General features: G+C 40.2%; 1 protein-coding gene across 1 annotated transcript; it reads left to right on the top strand.

Moving 5' to 3' along the window:
• The first annotated feature begins 7,406 nt into the window (after positions 1 to 7,406).
• On the top strand, positions 7,407 to 20,068 carry nsfl1c (NSFL1 (p97) cofactor (p47)). The gene is made up of 9 exons (XM_040153795.1): positions 7,407 to 7,576; positions 8,319 to 8,419; positions 8,653 to 8,730; positions 11,656 to 11,821; positions 12,078 to 12,173; positions 14,827 to 14,936; positions 15,106 to 15,243; positions 17,540 to 17,710; positions 18,832 to 20,068. Exons 1-9 carry the CDS (start codon positions 7,475 to 7,477, stop codon positions 18,992 to 18,994), a joined length of 1,125 nt encoding a protein of 374 aa, XP_040009729.1. The 5' UTR covers positions 7,407 to 7,474; the 3' UTR covers positions 18,995 to 20,068.
• The last annotated feature ends 166 nt before the right edge of the window (positions 20,069 to 20,234 follow it).

Raw genomic sequence — 20,234 nt, 5'->3', positions numbered from 1 at the left:
CCACAGCCATAAGACAGTTAGCATAGCTTAGCATAAAGACTGTAAACGGGGAAACAGCTAGCCTGGCTCTGTCCAGCTGTAATAAAATACAGCTAATAGCACTTCCAAAGCTCACAAATTAACAATTTATACTGTATATACATTGGTAAAACAGTATATATTGTATAGACTGAAGTAGTTGTCAAGCCTAAAAACCAGCAGTGTGACCGAATTCTTAAATGCTCGATTTTATTTTCTCTTGCAGAAAAAAAAAAAAAAACGGAGAAAAGACTGCACTGCACCCGGCACTCTGTTCTCCACCAGATTCGTCACCTGCACCTCTCCGTCTTCTCGTCCGGGAGAGAATCAAGCGACAGGCTGTTTTGACAGTATGGAACAGAGAGAGTGGAGCTGTCAGCGACCTGTCTTGAGAGCTGGTCAATGGCGTGCAAGCTGGTCTGGTGTCAGTCTTGTGTTCTCGCTTTCCTCCATTCTGTCGACCTCTTACTGCAGGTGGGGCCCTTTTCTACATATCATGATACTGATGTTTAGAAGTCACAATAGAACATCTATATTAGTGCCACTTTTTGCATTGCTCTCTATCCAACAAATAAACTGCTCTCGCCTTCCACATAGTACATTAATAACAGCATTTGTCCTGGTGTCCCCTTTTCAGTGATGTATATCTAAAACATTCTGGTTTGTATTTGAAGCTCCAGGTTATGAGTTAATGGCTAATGGTTGGATATTATTTATTCAAAAAAGGGCCGCCTGAAAACATGGGGTGAAGAGAGGAAATAATGATATTTGGTCTGAAGCGAAGCACATAGAAAATACACTTTACGATTGTTACATGTGTAAATATATTTACATTTTTGAATGTATTATGCTGAAGGCACTGTAGTGCAGCCATTATCTTGGGAGGGTTTTATGTTTATACCTAATGTTGCTTATCAATAAAAAATATTTAAAAAACATAAAATGAATAATAAATTTGTCTCAAATGTTGAGTATTAACTATAATACGTTACACCAGAAGATGCTGTTATAAACTTAATTAAATCCTTTAATGCAAACGAGCCATTTAGATTAAAATATGCTTAATTCAAAGAGTTATGTGAAACAATTTACACAGCTACTCTGTTTCTATAAATAAGACAATTGCAAACAGATTACATAGATTGACCCTTTATCCACATTACCCCAAATTAGACTTGAAAGTGCACAAGATAGCAGATTCAAAATATTTTCTATTTAATAAGCTACATTGATTTTTGGCTCGACATCATTCATTGCCTTCATTTGCAGCCAGTCTGTCAGCTGTAAATCACTGTGGGTTTAATTAAAACTTGTTCACTGCTGTGTCACTGTGTGTCTCTCAGTTACAATGAGGGAGTGGTGGGTGCTTGACCCTCAGTGACACTTGGATGTTGGGGGACCAAATGCACAAAGTAAAAAGAGGAAATGTAGGAAGGAAAAGGGGCAGGAAAGGAAAAAAGAAGAAAGGAAGAGACAAAGGTGTGAAAATAAAGGAAGGGGAGAGATGACCGAGAGGAAGAGGGAGGCAGCATGCTGGTTGTAGTAAATCTCTCACTGGCAGAGGAGAGAGGAAAGGGCTATGTTCAGATTTATGGCTGCCTGCTGGGGTAATAAGAGAATGGATTGGATCCCTTTCAATCGCCCCCTTCACAGTGTTGTATTGCCTGCAGCCAAAATCAGAGCAACCTCGGTGCTGCTATATGATGATCTATATACTCTAAGATCTGCTACAATATACAGACTGTTTAATCCAATGTGATTTACAGTGGATATACTCGTGTCGTATATAGGTCAGTGGCTCCTCTCTGGTCCCTGCAGACCCGGTTATGCCAACTGTATCAAGTGATTGTCTGCTGCCATGGAGACAAAAATTGAGCTGGCTCTGGTTTTGGTTTTTGGAGACAGACAGGCGGACAGACAGTTTTCAAGTATGCGCACGTGCAGAGAAGCACCTACTGAGATGCAGGCAAAACTAATGGGCTAGCTTAACAGCATAATGGCTACAGAGATAATAAACCCCTTCCTCTTTCCTTCTTCCTGTTGATACCAGACTGTGTCTCTTCTTCACACTGTACAGCAAAACACAGAGAAAACTAAAGATGATATTGCAGGGATATCCGCCCTGCCCCACATTACTCAAGGGAAAGTGATGATTGAAAATGTAGATATCGTTTGCCTACAGCAGCGTTGTGTTATTTCTCTGTAAGATTTTGATGGTGGTGGAAAGTAATTATATTCAAGCAATGTACTTAAAATCTTTAGGCACTTGTACTTCACTTTAGTGTTTCCATTGGATGCTGCTTTACAGCCTACCTCTATTCCACTGTATTTCAGAGGAAAATATTGTACTTTTAACCCCAGTAAATTTATTTGACAGCTATAGTTACTAGTCAGTCAGTAGTTTCAGACTAAGATTTTACATATAGAGCATGTTTTCTGTTTATGAAATACAATGTATATAAATTATAAATTATTATAATACATTAAACTACCTTTACTGATTACTTGGCCATAACCAAAATCAAACCCATGTTAAATGAAAAGGCCACTGATACAAGATTGGAATATATTGTACACAGGCAAAAGAGGTCCAATGTCCATACAAAATTTCTTGTATTTTTCTTGTGCTTAATTTCTCAGTGGCAAGCAGGCAAACACAGAAAGAAATCATTGCTCCTGTTGCCTCTCCTGTTCTGGTAAAATAACTATACAGCCGCTGAGGTGCATGCTGGTCCGATACCTGCCTACCTATATAAACCTAAGGCGCCTGTAGTGCTACCCAATTCTTCCAAATTAAATCAAAGAACTAGCAAAAAAATCGATCTAAATAAAAAAATATCTAGGATAAATCAAATACTCAAAACAAATAATGAATAGCTCCTACACTATCTATCAGTATATATTGTACTTGTAGTCTACAGCCACGCTAGCTGCTCTGTGAAGCTTCCTGGACACACAAATGCTTAGTTAACAGCTAAATGCTAAAGTCAGCATGCTAACATGTTCAAGATGACAATGTTAGCATGCTGATGTTTAGAAGGTATAATGTTTACCATCACCATCAGCTTTTTTTGCCAATTAACACTAAACACAAAGGAGAGCTGAGACTGATCGGACTGTCATTTCTTTTGATGGTATTTGGTCATAAACTAAAGTGCCCTATCGGGCAAAGTGAAATTTTGACCTGATGTTAAAAAGTTAAGGGGTCACCAAAGTTATTACAATTCATCTTGTGGGGAAAATATCTGTACCGAATTTTATGGCAAGCTGTCCAAAAGTTGTTTAAATACTTCAGTTTGGACCAAAGTGGTCGACTGACTACTGCATAAGATTTGAAATCAAGTTTTCAAGGGCTTTAAGTACACATTTGAATGCTTGAATGATTTTTACATGAGTATTTTTACTTTTTTCAACACTTGTCACATGTCATCCTATTTTGTGATCATACAGAACTGCTGCCTCTTATCTATGTCAGCTGTGTGTTTATGTTCATGCATCAGGAATCAATGTTTTTCAATAATCAATCATGAAGTGTGGCAGCTATTTGGTGCTCTATTCCGTTTCTAATCTGCTTTCATGACTTTATGTGTTGAAAGTACATTTGTTTTTCCAGATGTTATTGGTCTATCGCATCTCGTGAATGGTGAACAATTGCGTTGTCTAGGGTCCTTTAGTCACTAATAGTCAATTACTTTGCATGTTTAACATATTAAAGAATGATGTAAGGTATGTCCCAGCGGTATTACGTCAGCCGGGTCCCAAGACTTTGATTTGACAGTTTGGTATTATGGTTATGGCTGTTGATGGGCTGGAACAAAGCCCCACAGTAACAGTGACCCTCGGGGCAGCCATTGTTGGAGCTGACTTCACCTGGACGTCTATTATGGTGTCTGTCTGGTGGTCTAAAAGTTCTCCCAAAGGGAAATACCAATGTAACATTGTGAATGCACTAATGGTTTCAACAGACTAAACCACTGCTGGTGATGACATTGATACAAGTAAAAGGAGTATCCAAAAATCCTCTGGCTCCTTGTGACAAAACATAATGAAGAGATAATAACAGCCTGCTGGCTACAAATGCTGTGGTAAACTGAAATAATGATTATTAATCTACTTTTAAAGCAAACTTCACAAAGCTGTGTTGCAAGAAAAATCAAATGGAGGACTACAGGTCAGGATACACATGCAATTATGAGGCAACAAAGATAACTGATTGGATTAGGAGTTATTGCCAAACATGTTTTTCTATTATACATGTAGCCCAGCATCACCCATGCCTGCTGCTCATACATAATGTGCAGTCTTTGTTTTTGGGATTCCTCTCTAAAACACCAATGGTTTTTGACTCTGCTGACCTTTAGTAGGGCAGTTAACACAAGGTCTTGACCCTTCAAACAGCATTGTCACTATTAGCTACTGCCTGCCAGGAGGTGAGGAAGATATATTGTTCTGCTTGACACTCCTGCAGCAGGAGGAGGATGAAAAAGAGGTGTACTAAGTTCACTTTTTCTTGGAGTCAATATCTGTCAGCAGTTGTAGTTTTGCACGCTGTTCAGATCGGAGCGAAAACGCCACATATTTAATTTTACAAGCAAGAGATAAGATGTCTTATTTTATGGAGACTCCTTTGTGCCTTCACTTCCCAATGCTTTCCATGAAGTATTATTCTAAAGTACGCTCCAGTCAAAAGGTTAGGTGTTTTCCTGAACCTGACGAGCTGTGATCAGAGTGGGGTGAGACCCACCCTACACTAACTGACTGTCGGGAGTCATGAACGATGCAGCGGTTCTCTTTACAACATGGCGCAATTGCCTCAGTGGGGTACGAAGAGTAAGATAATTTCACAACTTGTGTGTATGTGATGTAGAGGCGTGGGGGGCACAGAGATGGAGGGATGTTCTTGGGTTTATGGATGCTTGTCCTAATCAATCTGCTCCGACAGCTTCACTTTTATGAGCTGTCATTTCACCTGTCTTCCACGATGCTCTACTGGTTATTGACCTGCATGCAGCTCAAGGTTAAATTACCGTGCTTGGCTGGTATCTTGGAACAGGAGTGTCTCTCTCTTTTAATGGCAAAGTGCAAGGGTCAGATAACCTGAATACTCACGCAAGATGTGCTCTTCTGTTCTTACATTACTAAAACAACTTAGTTTTTCAAATAATCTTTAGCCATAATCTTGAGATACCTTTACTGCAGTGGGGATTTTAAACAATCCTACTACAGTTTAAATTTTATAATTTAAAATGAGAAGCATTTGCATATGATTAAACTGCTTTTTACTACTTGTATACCCAAATGTATATTTTTAAATTAATAGCTTGACATTTTGGGAAAGATAGTTATTTCATATGTGTGCGCTAACCATAGAGCTGGAGTGAGGAGACATTTAGCTTAGCTTAGCATAAAGATTAGAAGCAGGGGGAAATAGCTAGCCCGGCTCACTCAAGTTCAAAAATTCGCTTTACATGCAGACATGAGAGGGGTATTGATTTCTCATCTAAATCTCTGTGCTTATCAGTCTCAACCAGTTTACTAAACCAGAAAATATCTCGTCCTATTACATGTCTCTCTAACTCACCTTATGACTGTATTGAGTCACATTCCAACACTTTCATTTTCTTTCCAGCAGGTTCACTAAATCAGCTCCTTGCACTGTCTTTTCTCTCTGTGTAATATTCTCTCAGACATTTCTCTGTTTGTGCTGACATTCAAATTGACATGTCAGTGTACATTGTCTGCTTCTAACATTTTGTAATTATACACTGGTGGTGTACATTACACTACAGCCACATCAGCCTCAAGTCTCACGGGAAGATAAAGCACATATGTACACATACATCAGCACGCGCATGCCTTCGGGGTTTCCTGAGGCGACATTCCCTGCTGTCAAGCCTATCACCTGGGTTATGGCTGACTCTTACTGATACTGTTGTGTTTCGTGTTTTACAGTTACAGTTTTTACACAGTTACAGCACAATACCTGGTTTGTCACTGTAGCCTTTGGTGCTTTATTTGTCTTGTTTCTTTCTCAGTTTCTCTTACACACTTTTTCTTGCTCTCAATGTTTCAGTTGTCTCTTTCCTCTTGCCCTGTATCTGGGTGCTGTTGCCTCATCACACAAACCCTGAAGCTAAAAACATCCAAAGGGGAAACAACATATAATCACTGCCGCTTGAACCTCCTCAGTGTAATGCACTGTATTTTTCTATTTTATCTTGTTCTTTGTGTGCATCTGAGGAGAGATGGGGGTTGTGCTTCACGTGGTGATGTGACAACATGGTGTTCTGACTTTGCTACAGATTAATTAGCCTCGAAGATCAAACAACTAGCAGTGAACGTATGAAAACCCAATCAACCCTTTTCCCCCCAGAAACAATTAAGATGCTCCCAATCTGTCTAGTACTTATTGCTTTGTGCCATCTGACCAGCCTGCCACCAGACACCTTATCGGGGGTACAAAGGTATCTCCCGGGGGCATATTCTCTCCATCTGCTTGTTGTCCTGAAATCAGAGTTACATGTTTAATGGATCAGTTCTGTCAGAGGTGAGGTAAGCACCTGTTTCATGGTGGACGTGCACAAGACGACAAACTAGAGATGAGAGCTGAAAAGTGTGATAAGATGCAGATTAAGATCTGATTGCTTTATTAGAAGCAATTTGGTCTCACACTGAGCTGTCACATCTTGCTGGAGATGGGGTGCGTCAGATTAATGAAACGAAACGAGATGAAAACCTTAATTAGGTCTATGAACATCATCAGACTCGAAAAAAAAAAACCTGGAAAATCAAAATGCATTACAGAAATACGTAGATAGTAAAAGTAGATGATAAAACTATGATTAAAGTAAATATATTTCTTGATCAAGTGGATTTGTAGCGTTCTTTGCTATCAAGGATTTGAATTATCATCAACTGTGCATGGCCTAAGTAAAGGTGTTAATGGTTCAATGATTGTTACATAATTTGGTTGTAATAAATAGCTATGAACTACTGACCCTCCACTATCTCTCTTATAAAACATATGCATAGGACAGAGAACAGAAAGGTGGGTCTAATGCAACCATATGCAACCAGACACACTGGCACATCTTCCTCCATGATCCCTGGGTCAATAGTCCAGACTTCTGCTGTACTCAGACAATGCTAATGAATTATTGTAGTTTTATGTAACCTGTGGATACATTGCCATCTAGTGGTCAAAACAATGTTAGCAGTGCAGCAAACCGTGATTATTAAAGACACTATGGACTGTTAAGATTTCCCACATAAAGTCCCTCATTTTCTTTAAAAACTAACGCGTGTTTTTACCCACACGTTAGCCATCTTGTTTCATTTTATATGTCAGTCTAAGTCTCTGTCGTTATAGTCCCTGGTTTGGAACCACATAGGAACCATCATCTGTTGCTTGTTTCCTCAGGTTGCGACGGACGCGACGTCAAAGGAGCAAATCAAAATGGCGAGCCAAGAGGAGTCTGTGAGGGAGTTCGTCGCCGTTACTGATGTGGATGAGGAGCGGGCCCGCTTTTTCCTGGAGTCGGCCGGCTGGAATTTGCAGGTACGTCTTTTCTGTGCTTTTCTATAGAGCTACTGTGGACTGCACGATGAGCAATACTAAGGAAACCGCGGTAACATAACCTGTGTCAGGCGAATAGCTTGCCGGCTAATGTTAGCCTGTGTTGCCGGTAATTTGTGCAAGTCACCCTTTGACAATGGCCTGACCGCTTTCTTTCACCAACAACAAGGCTGTTGTATAGTTAGTTAGCTGACATGATCACTGTTTCATGAATGTCCTTTCCTGTCGTCTTTATAAAGTAGGTTACCGATAGGTTTTTGCTAACGCAAGTCTGCCGAGAGTCTATTGAGCCGTGCAAGCGTTAACCTGTAACAATATAACGCTGAGTTAATATTAGTTTAGTTAACATAGCAAAGAACACTGATTAGCTTCTAATGCTGTATTGTCATTTTTTCCCATCGAGCCACTCCATTATCGGAGTCATGGGAGATTAACACGTAAAGAAAAATGAAACTGGACGACTGTTATGGTTAGTTTTCTCACTCGACTAGCGCCTCCCCTGTCAGAATAGAGAGAGAGAAAATCAATCTGTCAGCTGGGATACTGTGGCGTAGATATGTTGATCAGCTGGCGTTTTTAACACGAAAAGACTATCCCAGGAACCTCAGACGTAGATGAAGTTGAGTCATCTAGCTCCTGCCTGAGGTGCTAATTGCATGCGGTCGGTGGGCAGTGTGTCAGGATTTTGGCGAGACATCGTCACATTAATTCTGAATCCCCCCAGCTCGCACTCGCCAGTTTCTTTGAGGATGGAGCTGATGACGACATAGTGACGCTTCCTCAACCTGAGGGGGGCTCCTCGGTGTCCCGGTCTGCAGGGCCAAGGTAATGATTTTATTAATACCACAGTTGATTCTGATGAAAATGTACTGCCCCACTTAAAAGCTGCTTCTTTGTCAGTGCAAAGTCCAACAGGACGGTTTAGCAAACAATCCTTGGCTATTATTCTGTGCAGCGGTGTTCACATCAGTAAAATGACATGGCTTCTTGTTCATCTCAATATGTTTTTGTGACATACAATTCAGTGCATCAACCTTGTATTTTCTCATTAATATCAGCACTCAGCCCAGGGTGACCTCCTTCAGAGATCTGATGCATGAGGCAGAGGAGGAGAGTGATGAGGAGGAAGGCCAAAGGTAAGTTAAATATTTAAATTAACAGTGCCAGTACCGGATTAAGCAATACGCCTAGATGGTATTCAGGAACCTCTAAGGCTTTTTTTCCACCGCCATTTAATTGATCACCATACAGGATGTTTTTTCCTCCTTCTAAAGAAACTCACAAATCAGGGTTAGATTAGTTTGAAAAGCATTCAAGGCCCTGGGAGGGATTGCGTTTCATAACCAAGGACACTTCAGAGTGGATCAGGGATTAAAATGGACTCAGAGGCAAGTTAATAAATAAATGAAGTCACTACCCAGTGTGTGTTGTAACAGTAGCCCTTGGATGTCTTTCTGAACTTTACTCAATGGCTGTGACAATTGTTCAAGAGTACAGATGTGGCTTTCTGTCTTAGCTGTACATCCTCACAGTGTTTGGATGGACTCACACCTAGTGGGTGTGAGTCCAGAATGCACCAAACTATTTTTGGTCTCACCTCATTCACTGTGGGCTGGTCATTAGTAGTTTTCTGCAGCATCAACAGATTCTGCTGCTGGAGCAGTGCAGTAGACTGATTGTTAAGGGACTGTGTGGGATTGCTAATGGGCTTTTGGTACATTTTTATTGCAGTTAGTAAGCAAGCTGATCTAAAGAACAGTATTTGTTTAAATTCAAATTCAGAGGTGCTTTATTGGCATGAAAGTTTCAAAAAACAGTGTTGCCAAAGCATCAAAATGTAATTTAACCACGTGCATAATAACAGAAAAAAGGACAATAAAACAACAGCTGTTTTATTTAGAGTCAATTATAGATGATTCCTAACTCCTAATTCAGTTTTGCAGTGCATAATGGCATTAATATTTCTTAGTTAGCTTGAATTGAATTAATTGTAGCTCAGGTAATTTTTGAGTTTGTTTAAATATTGCCTGTGCACAACTTGAAACAATGTATACGAGGGATTACCTGGACACCTGGCATAATAGCATCTATGTGCTGGTGTTTTCCCTTTAAAGCACAGTATGCATATTGTAATCACAAAGCGTGAGTCTGTGATTTTAGTGGTATTCGTTTACTGTATTATTTTCTTTGTCTGGTAAGTATCTAAAGGGTCAGTATGAATTTAAAACAAACTGCTTGTCAGCCAATTGAACAGCATCTGAAACACCCTTCTACTACACCTTTCTGACATTGGACCTGGGGAGGCTGAGTTCAGTCATTTTTGTCTCCTTCTGTATCTGACAATCTGATTAGCATGCCCACTTCATGCAGCGATTGGACAACTGTGTGGTAGCAAGAAATTGAGCAGGGTTTGAACTTTGTTCTCAACCTCTTTTTTTCAGCCCTCACATACCAACATCAGTTACGTTTTGCGTGTACTACAAGGTGCAACACCATGAATGCCATCACGGTTGACACTGTCCAAAAGTGTGCTGTTATCTCTATTGGAACTCTCTCTGACAGTAAGCTTAGCTTTTCATCCCACCATTGAGTATGACCATTTCAAAACAGCAAACTTAACACTTTTGCAGGATTATATGGTCAGATGATGCTTCTGTCAGTGTCCAGTGTAACATTTTTCCCCCAGTAGATCAGAGTTGTACTGGCCCGGCAGCCAAAAAATGAAACAAACTTTTTTTTTGTCTCGCCATAATTTAATAATTTAAAACTCATTGGGCACCTATATTACAACAATTATGGTAAAAGACTTCAATCATTCTCTTACACTATGAGACATTAGTTAAATATTTACATATTCAAAGAGTACAGTACGGAACATTGTAGGGATACCATCATTGTTATTATTATTATTATCATTATTATTTTTGTTGTTGTTGCTATCCGTCCTTGCCTGATGCAAACGACATCTTAAATGGTGAGGCACACAAATTTAGCAAGGATGGGTATGTCTCTACTTGGGAGATTTGTGTAAGAAACGACTGCCTGCTAAAAACCCATAGTACGGGTCATTAGACGGTCAGCTGCAGTAAAGGTTGATGTTAGCTCGCGTTAGTGTTAGCTCAGTACAGTCACTGAGCAGTGAGCAGATGAAACAGAATAGTCTGTGCTGAACACAAACACATTGGAACCTGTGGTAAGCAATTTATAAGCAGCCTGTCTATTGTGTTGGCCTGGCATTAGTGGATGTGTTTTCCTGCTGAAAATACCAGATTATAAAAAACAGCAACAATGGCTATGAGAGAAGGGACATGTGTAAGATCCAGTCAGTATTTTCAGATTCTTATATTAACGTTAATACTGGACATTAAACTTTAAACAGCCTCAGAAATTACCATAGCTGTTGAGGACAACACAGCTTGCTACATGGCTAGCTAGCCACAAGTACCTCAGCGACAATATCTCATAATAGGGCTAACGTTAGACTGCTATACGAGATGAGACTCTCATTAACTGTCACATTTTGGGTCTGAAAACTATAATGAGCAGATTCACAGTAGTTCTGAACTTTAATTTAACTTCGAAGTATAACATCATGTTATATTGAGATCCCACATCCATCCACTCTAAAGAAGAGCAACAGTCATTGGCCCGGACGGACCAGTAACTGGTCAATCCACTTGCTCTGCATAAACTTTTACTGGCCCTGTGCCATCAGTTATGTCTGACCCTGGCTTCTGTGAGTCTTAATGTTAATCTGATGGGATTCAATTCAGACATGCCATTTTGAAAGTTTTACAGAATTGCTACAGATCTAACCCAAATTTAAATGGTAAAATTACCATTGTGACTTTTATTATGTAAATGTCCCATCACATTTACATAGTGAGGTGCTGTAAAGGGTCATACCGCATTCAGCACAAGGAGCTACACATAGATCACTGTAATACTGACTTGACTTAGATGATTGTTCCTTTTATTTTTTTATTTTTTCTATTACATTATGCATTTTGTGGAAGAATTCCCTACTGTCTATAGTCACACCTTGCCATGTCCCTCTCCAGGTTTTTTGCGGGGGGATCAGAGCGCAGTGGGCAGCAGATCGTTGGCCCTCCCAAGAAGAAGAGCTCTAATGAAGTGGTGGAGGATCTGTTCAAGGGAGCCAGAGAACATGGAGCTGTGCCTCTGGACCGGAGTGGGAGAGGGCCAGGAGAGCCCAGTAAAGCCAAGGTAAAGGGAAGCTCATGAGAATAATGTTGATGTTCTTTGTCCCTCTGCTGAACATTTCGATCTCCTTCTATATTGTCATGTTTTTTTGTACCTTTTTTATAGCACATTTTCTTTCTGCAGTGTATGAATACTTTGCTTTTGCTCGAATGGGTGAATTGGCAATTTTAATGACCTTATTTTGTGTTTGTAAAAGTACTTCCTCTTGGTGTTCCTGTTTTGTCTTATTTTGTTTTTATTATCGCCTCTCATCGCTTAGGCCTTTGTAGGTGGAGGTTACAGACTAGGAGCAGCTCCTGAGGAGGAGTCAACCTATGTGGCTGGAGAGAGGCAAGCCTCCAACAGCCAGCAGGATGTGAGTACAGATCCTGATGGGTCCAGTTTTTTTTTTTTTTTTTCCCCCCCTCTCAGTTCTTGTTTTGTTTCCTGCATCTCTGGCACTATTCAACGCCTCAAGGTGGCTCTTCAGCCAATAGAAATTGATGACCTGACATTCACACCCATTTCAGGCTGCGAATGGCCAGCTGTGTGGAGGTGAGAGAGGAGCTAGGCATTGAACGTCTCTCTCTAACTCTCCGCTTTCATTTATTACACAACGGTTTGTGGCACTTTTAATGTGAACAACCAAATGCAAGACTATGAATGTCTCCCTGGAGAGACAATCTGACATTCCATTCATCCATTTTCTGCTGCTTATCTGAAGTCAGGTTGCAGTGGCAGCAGGTTAAGCAACGCAGCCCAGATGTCCCTCTCCCCAGCAACGTTTTCCAGCTCATCCTGGGGGATCCCGAGGCCTTCCAAGGCCAGATGACCATGTGCTCCGTCTTCTGAACTAGTTCTAAAAAACCACAATAAACCAGCCCTAACTCCCTCCACCTCCCCAGCCTGCTCCTTCATTAATGTTAGACGTGATTTCAGGACTCTTATGTGATTCGATTTATTCAAATGTCAGGTGTCTGCTGCTGGCGCTTTTGGGAATTCAGGGACAGGCCATGTCAAGCTTACTCAGGTTTGCTCTGGAGCGTCACATGAGCAGAGTCACAACTCAAATATAGTTCAGACCATAAGTATTTGGATAGTTACACATTTTTTGTTCTTCAGGCTCTGAGCTTCAGCACATTAAATATGAAATAAAATAATGGATACAACATTAAAGTACTACGTCTCAGCTGTGGGGGGATATAGCCCTTTTAACATGTAGTGCACAAATTTGGGGGGTTCAGAAGTAATTGGACACTTTCAATGTTAGTACATGCACAAAAAAACTTACACAATGGCTCATAATTGAGAGTTGCAATTTAGATTGAGATGGAGTTGTCTGTCGATGTGTGGAGTGAAGAGGTGACCATGCAGGTTAAGAAGATAATACTAAGGCTCAAAATAAGCAAAAATCTATCAGAGATTTCAAAGGTAGTTGGTTTAACTAAATCAGCAGTTGGTTGCATTAGAAAAAAGCAGAAAATGGTAAACGAGCTGGTATCCTAAGAAGTCCTGTGGATAAGCAGAAAATCATTTGCATGGTGAAAAAAAAAAAAAAGCAAGTCAAGAACACTCCAGGGTGTCGGCATACATGTTTCCTTGTCAGTGATCAAGAGAAGATTTCATGACCATAAACTCAGGGAATTCACCAGAAAGCCCTAATAACCTTAAAAACAGTCAGGCCCAGGCTGCAGTTCACAAAATGAAAACTATGAAGTTCTGGAACAGAGTTCTGTGGACTGAAAAATAAAAAAAATCAACCTCTATGAAAATGAGGTTGAGAGGTGTACAGGAGCCTTCTGTGTGCTTAGATCCAATCAAAACTCACTGGGCGACATTTCATCGTTCAGCAGGAGAATGATCCTAAACATACAGCCAAAGCAGCCAGAGTTTTTCAGGGTGAAGGGGTGGAATATCCTTGACCGGCCGAGTCTGAGCACAGTCCGAATGAGCAGCATGCAACTTGGTGAAGACCAGACTGAAGGCAGAGAGGCCGCACAACAGGGCTGCCGTGAAAGCTCTGGGAGAACACTTTAATGTAGTATTCATTCTTTTATTTCAAAAATTCGGAGTTTGAAGAACAATGGATTTATTATTCTCCAGATATTTACGATCTGGACTCTATGTAACATTGTTGTGTCAAATGGCTGACACGCATGTCCTGAGTGAAATCTATAGACACAACACTTATCCTCATTTACATTGATTCTTGTTTTTAGTTGGCTCTATAGATGACACAGTTACATTTTCAGTAATAATAGAACACAGAGGAACAGATGGAGTATGATTAATTCATGGTCATTCCAGGAGGCCTACTAATCATAAATCCAATACTGGAGGCATTCTTGCACTTGTGAGTGTAATTACATACCATATTGTTGGTATTGCTAGGAAGACTGACTGATATATTGCCTTGGTATGGACCAGGTCTGAACCTCCAAGTATGTTGAACTTTGAATGTTTTTCATGTTTTTGACTTCCCAACTGGATCTGATTTGGAAGAAAAAACGATTTATGCGTCATTATCCGTACAGAATGTTAAGTTGTAGGCCACATAAAGCTGATAACTGACAAAATCAGGGAGTCAGTTCTGTATTCTGCAGCGTACAGGCTACAGTTCAGAATGTATGGGAAGTTTCTAAGGCAGAGAGTGTGCAAGAGCCGGTAGCAGCAGAGTGGAGATGAGAACAGGGGTTTGCACTGCTGTACGGAGGGCAAAACATGATTTGTTCGCCAAACACACTGCATAGAGCAAATTAAACTTTGTCACTGCATTATTTGTATTGGAGCTTGTAATCCCATGGTTTTGATTTCTAGCGGTTAGTTTAGTAATATACTCTACAGAAGCCAAGTGAAAGGCTGTGGCTATTTCCTGAATGAACTACATACCAGTACAGACCTGATACAGACCAACTCAAACATCATTCATTTATCCATTCATTTTTCTCTAACATCCATATTGAAGAATGACCTCCATGTAAATACATGATGTGTTTGTTTTTTTTTGTATGTGTGTGTGTGTGTGTTAGGTACACGTGGTGCTTAAATTGTGGAAGACAGGTTTCAGTCTGGATAATGGTGAGCTCAGAAACTACAACGATCCTGGAAATGCCAACTTCCTCGAGGCAATCAGAAGGGGGTGAGGATGTTCATCATAGGTCCATGAGGACACACTATGTCCTTAATGTTTATACTGTAAATATGTGTACTGGCGTTTCACTGATATCAGTGATTCATCTTTTTGACTATGAGACACTGTTGTCTGCTTGAAAAGTACACATTAGGAGTTGTTGGTTGTCACCCTGCAGGGAGATCCCCCTGGAGTTGAGGCAGCGGTCTCGAGGGGGCCAGGTCAACTTGGACATGGAAGACCACAGGGACGAGGACTTCACCAAACCCAAGTTGGCCTTCAAGGCCTTTGAAGGTGAAGGACAGAAGCTGGGAAGGTGAGCTTGATGAGCAGTCTTGTTGTTGTTGAATTTAACATGGTTTCTGTATCTTTTCTCCTCAGCAAAATATTACAGATGAAAAAGTAGCAGCTGAATTCAAGACTTCAGTCTGGTAAACCAGTCTTGCTTGTTCTACATGGGAATGAATCATCTTAAGTGTTGGTATTGACTAGGTGTGGGATCCTACCGATAAATGACTGGTTTCTAATAAGTCATATGACAATGTTATTTTTACTTTAAACTATCGGAGCACATTCAAATCTCAATGACAGAGTTGTCTCTACTCTTTAACAAATAGCACTTAAATTAATCCAAATAGGAAAGCAATACATTTACCATGGCACATGTACTGTAAATTCTACACTATCACCATGCAGTTGTCAGATGTTTTTCTTTTGTTTTGTTTTTTTATGCTGTCAAATTTGTACAACTCAGATGATCCAGCAGTGCTCTTCTTTCCCTTTCAGTACAGAGCCCTTATTTATTATACTTAAAAGAATTACACTTCAGAATTCTCTTTAAAGCCAATTTAGGATAAAAAAAAGGGTTATTTGCTAAAAGTGAAGACAAAGACACATTCATTAAGCTACTTACGCCTGTTTACAGCAAAGTGGAAGGTTCATTTTTAAGAGCAGTTCATGATTAATCATATGTAGGCTCAGAGTAGGAATACAGGGTATTTGTAGGTCTTAAAGTCTTTAAAAGCATTAAATGCAGTTCCCTTTTTAAAAAAACAAAAACATTACAGGGTATTAAAAAGTCTTAAATTTCATTTAGAGAGGTCTTGAATATTTCTTCTTGCCTGCTGTAGGCAATAATGCTAGTTATAAAAATGTTATTGGTAAAATGTTATAAAATGGTTTTATACTTGGTTCTTGTCTCCTGGGAAGTGTCATATACCTGTAAACTAAAAATCAGATTGATTTGACAGTAGATTGTGCTGCAGGACGCTGTTCAATCCTTTTTTTTTGCGGAACCCTGCAATAATCAGAGACAAGGAGTTACCATTCATCTGCCCTGTTCTTAAATAAACAAAACAATACCAAATAAAACAACTTCAATTTTACACAGTTATGTTATTCTGCAAAAACATAATGTCACCATCCAGTAAAAACCACATATCTCCAAATTTTATGCCCCCCCCCCCCCCAGATTTATGATAATAAACTTACTAATAATATACTTATAAAGCACTTTTCAAAACAGGGTTCCTAGTGCACAAGATAAAAATAATCAGGTAAAAGCAAATACAAAAGAATGAGAAAAATCTCTCATTTCTTAAGCTTAATAAACAATTTAAAAGTCCTTGGATTATCTAAACAGTGCATTTTCACAAATATGCAAAAAGGGTTGTTTTTCATAGATCATGAAACCTGACATTTTGGAGATGCATGGTTTCCACAGGACAGCGATGTATGTAACTTGAATTTTTTTAAAAGTTTGTTTCATTTGTTTGAAATATTAATATCTCCAGTGGCAATTAAAGTAATAACAATCAATAACATATGTTTGTTTATATGAATAGGGATACAAAACTGAGATGAAATAATAGGAAACGGTTAAAATGGAAATTGGAGACCATCATGTGATGGGATCACAGCTGCCGCAACCCCCATCAACATGTTGACGTTCCACCTCATGAGTACTCAGTAGTCATTAGTACATTATTAGATGAGTACTCAGTAGTCACGGGTCAGACCACACCCATCTTCGAACTCAGCCTTCATTTCGATCACAACTACACACCTGTAAAGTTTCACGACTGTGTCTTGCACAATTGTGACGCTATCGTAGCGACAAAATCTGTCAACAGACACACACAGACCAAAGTTCTCAAAACCCCCTCCCTGGTAGTTTCAGCTACAGTAGGTGTCTCCAGGACCACATTTTGCCATGGTGGTAGACTCACAAGGTGAAAACAATGCCAGCCTTGCTGTTGCGGCTGGTAACAAAAAGAAAACCAAACTGGAGCAGGGAACCACTTGCTCCCGTGCTGCTGGTAGAGGAGTATATTAGATAAATCAAGTGCAGAAAATTAAGATGCTTGGAAAATAATTGCAAACAAAGTCAGTGCCAGCTATACTATTGTTCTTTGGACCCCTGAGCAAAGCAAAAAAAAAAAGGGATGTAACATCCTGTCACATGTTTAAATGATAGGGTAAAACTACCCTATTCTGAATTTTACATATAGCCTGAGCTAACGCATTTTCATCATGGCCAAAGCTCGACAAAGTATCAAGTCAGAGTAAATTCTGATCTTTTTCCTTGCTCCTCCTCTTCCCCCCCTCTCTAGTGCCACCCCAGAGTTGGTTTCAGCTCCGGCCACCTCCCAGCAGGACCAGGCTGCCAACGAGGCCCAAGCCAGTGCCTCTGTGACCCTCGACCCCTCTCAGCCCGTCACTAACATTCAGATCCGACTGGCCGACGGTGGCAGGCTGGTCCAAAAGTTCAACCATACCCACAGGTGACCGATTAGCTCTCTTGAACTTGAAGTTGGCACTTAAACTTACACAGTTAGTTTGAGCAGATACACCTACGTTTCTGCAGTTCTTTGGAAATGTTGACAGGACTATACCTGAACAGCATACCGACATGTATTTAGTCTGAAAATGACATGTCTAACCTCTGTTTCCTAGTTTTCAAACCACAAATGCATAATAGATCTGTCCCTGGTAAAAGCCCAGGTGCAGAAACAAATGGAAAGTTTGATTGCAAAGGCAGAGAAATTAACCTGCGCTTGTGTTACTTGTAACACCTGCTCAGGAACACCAAAGGTCAATGGAAAAGTATATATATCAGCAAATCATTATTCATAAATATGGCCCACACTCTGTACTTTGTCTTAACAGCAAATCTGGCTGTTGCCAGCAGTTTAAAGCCATATGTGTCTCTCTCATTGATTATTTATAATACATTGATATGGTAAAGGTCTGAAAATGTGCAGTTCTTGTGCAGTTATCTGACAACAAAAACATACTTATCTCTGTGACAAAACACAATGAGGCTATTGCTCCCACATTAGCTTTGAAGTTTCAGACAGGTTCAAACCTGTGTTGCCTAGAGCTAAATCACGTGTTCTCTTAAGCCACATTGCTGTGTCCTCTGCAGCTGTGGTTTCGACTGCACCTGTGGTTTGGTCTGTGTTCTGTGGAAATCACCTAGACGCTTGCAGAGCTCAGTGTGTCTGAGGTGTAACTTCAACCTGCTGTAGACTGGTTTAACTGAGGTTCAAGGGCACAGACTTCAGTATAGGGGTAGATTTCTAGAGCTTAGATAATTTTATTAATTTCTGAAAAGGTAAAATCTGTCCCAATGTATGCATTAGTCATGCATACTGCCTCATATCTGTCTCGGTTCATTTTTTATGCCAAAAATTAGATTACTCACCAGAACACACACACTTCCACTTGTTGAGTAGCTTAGCTGGACGGAGGATGTGATGAGACAGGTACTGTACAAATTTTAATGAAAGCTAATATATTTTACAAACACTGCAAGAAATCTTAAAATGTTCTCTAGGATGTATACAGTTCTATGGAATAAAAACTCATATTTCATTTCATGATGTACTGTTGTTTCCCCCAGGGTGTCCGACGTGCGCCGGTTTGTGGTAGCGGCTCGGCCCGCCATGGCAGCCAGAGAGTTTGCTCTCATGACCACTTTCCCCAACAAGGAGCTGGAGGACGAGAGCCAGACACTGGAGCAGGCCAACCTCCTCAACGCTGTCATCGTCCAGCGGCTAAAGTGAGGGGGAGAGGAAGGTCAATCCCTGTTGGTGTGGCTGAGTACTGCAGCCATGTGAAACCCTGCTGCCCCTTCTGAGGGAGGAGAAAACATGGACTTATGTATGGACTTCTAATTTCTGATTTTTGTTTTTCTAAAGTGAAATGTAACATTCTGCTCCCCAGACCCCCCAATCTTACCCTCCACCCCTGCGTGGTCTGTGACAGACAGTAATGAGGGGGAAACTAGCAACCTTCCTAAAATGGAGCAGAGTTGTCTCGGTGTTCTGGAAAGCTGCCGATGCTGGATTGTGTTTGTGATGGGGACATGTTTAACTGACAGCAGTAGATGGTTTAACCCAAAAACACAGCAGCAGTCCAGCTTTCTGAAGAGCAGTTTGGTTGCAGAGATGTCGACTAAACGTGGCTCTATTTTCCATTAACTTGCTCCCCACTTTTCCTTTTCTATTAACCTAAATTCGACCCCTCAGCTTTATTTACTATCAGATGCTGGAGCTTCACCAGATCAGTGGCAGATTCTCGGGTTTGTTTCTGCCTCAACAGCACAAACCAGAACCACAAAAGGAATACTAGTCTTATGAAGTTAAAAGTACATGTCAATAGTGAGGTTCTGTAGAAGTTTCCTTTTCTCTCCACATCTCTTTCTTGGAGAGAGAAGTGTAACGATGTCACAAAACACTGAGGTTTTTTTTTTTTGTTTTTTTTCCCCCCCTCCAAACCAACCTATACCAGTAGCCTTACTCTCCTCTCTTCACCTCCACAAACACACCTGTCCCTTTGTTCAAATCAAGATGGAATTATTTTTTTAAGCTGCCTTTTTCTCCTTTCTTTTTTCCTTTACAGATTGTAAGATTGTCCCAGTTACACATTTGGATTTTGTGTAACATCACAGCTACACATGGCTTTACTGTCAATTTAATGGTCAAACAAAAGAACATATAGATTATAAATTCTGGTTTGTAGTAGTGGAAGCTGAATTCCTATGACACACACTAACATCGTCTATGCATCCTGGGGCAACAGAAACATGTTTGGACCTCTGGTAAAATAAATCCATTTTATGGTTGATGTATAAAGAACTTTATTGTCTTGTCTTTTTATTATAGTTGGAAAACGGGGTATTTAGCACCTTCACAAAGTGAGAAACATGAATTCTAGTGATTGTGTCAACTTTTGTGATTGTTTTCTCAGTATGATCAGTCAGTAAAACCGTATTGGTTTCAGTGCATTTACATAAACTGTTGG

The sequence above is a fragment of the Xiphias gladius genome, chromosome 18 (assembly GCF_016859285.1).
Source record: "Xiphias gladius isolate SHS-SW01 ecotype Sanya breed wild chromosome 18, ASM1685928v1, whole genome shotgun sequence".
Taxonomy (NCBI): domain Eukaryota; kingdom Metazoa; phylum Chordata; class Actinopteri; order Istiophoriformes; family Xiphiidae; genus Xiphias; species Xiphias gladius.
Note: the sequence above shows the minus strand (reverse complement) of the source record. Positions and strands in the feature narration are given on the sequence as shown.

Coding starts and splice junctions, on each gene's coding strand:
- nsfl1c (XM_040153795.1), top strand. CDS start 7,475: ATGGCGAGCCAAGAGGAGTCTGTGAGGGAGTTCGTCGCCGTTACTGAT. Junction 15,244..17,539: donor GAAGGACAGAAGCTGGGAAG/GTGAGCTTGATG, acceptor CCCCCTCTCTAG/TGCCACCCCAGAGTTGGTTT. Junction 17,711..18,831: donor AAGTTCAACCATACCCACAG/GTGACCGATTAG, acceptor TGTTTCCCCCAG/GGTGTCCGACGTGCGCCGGT.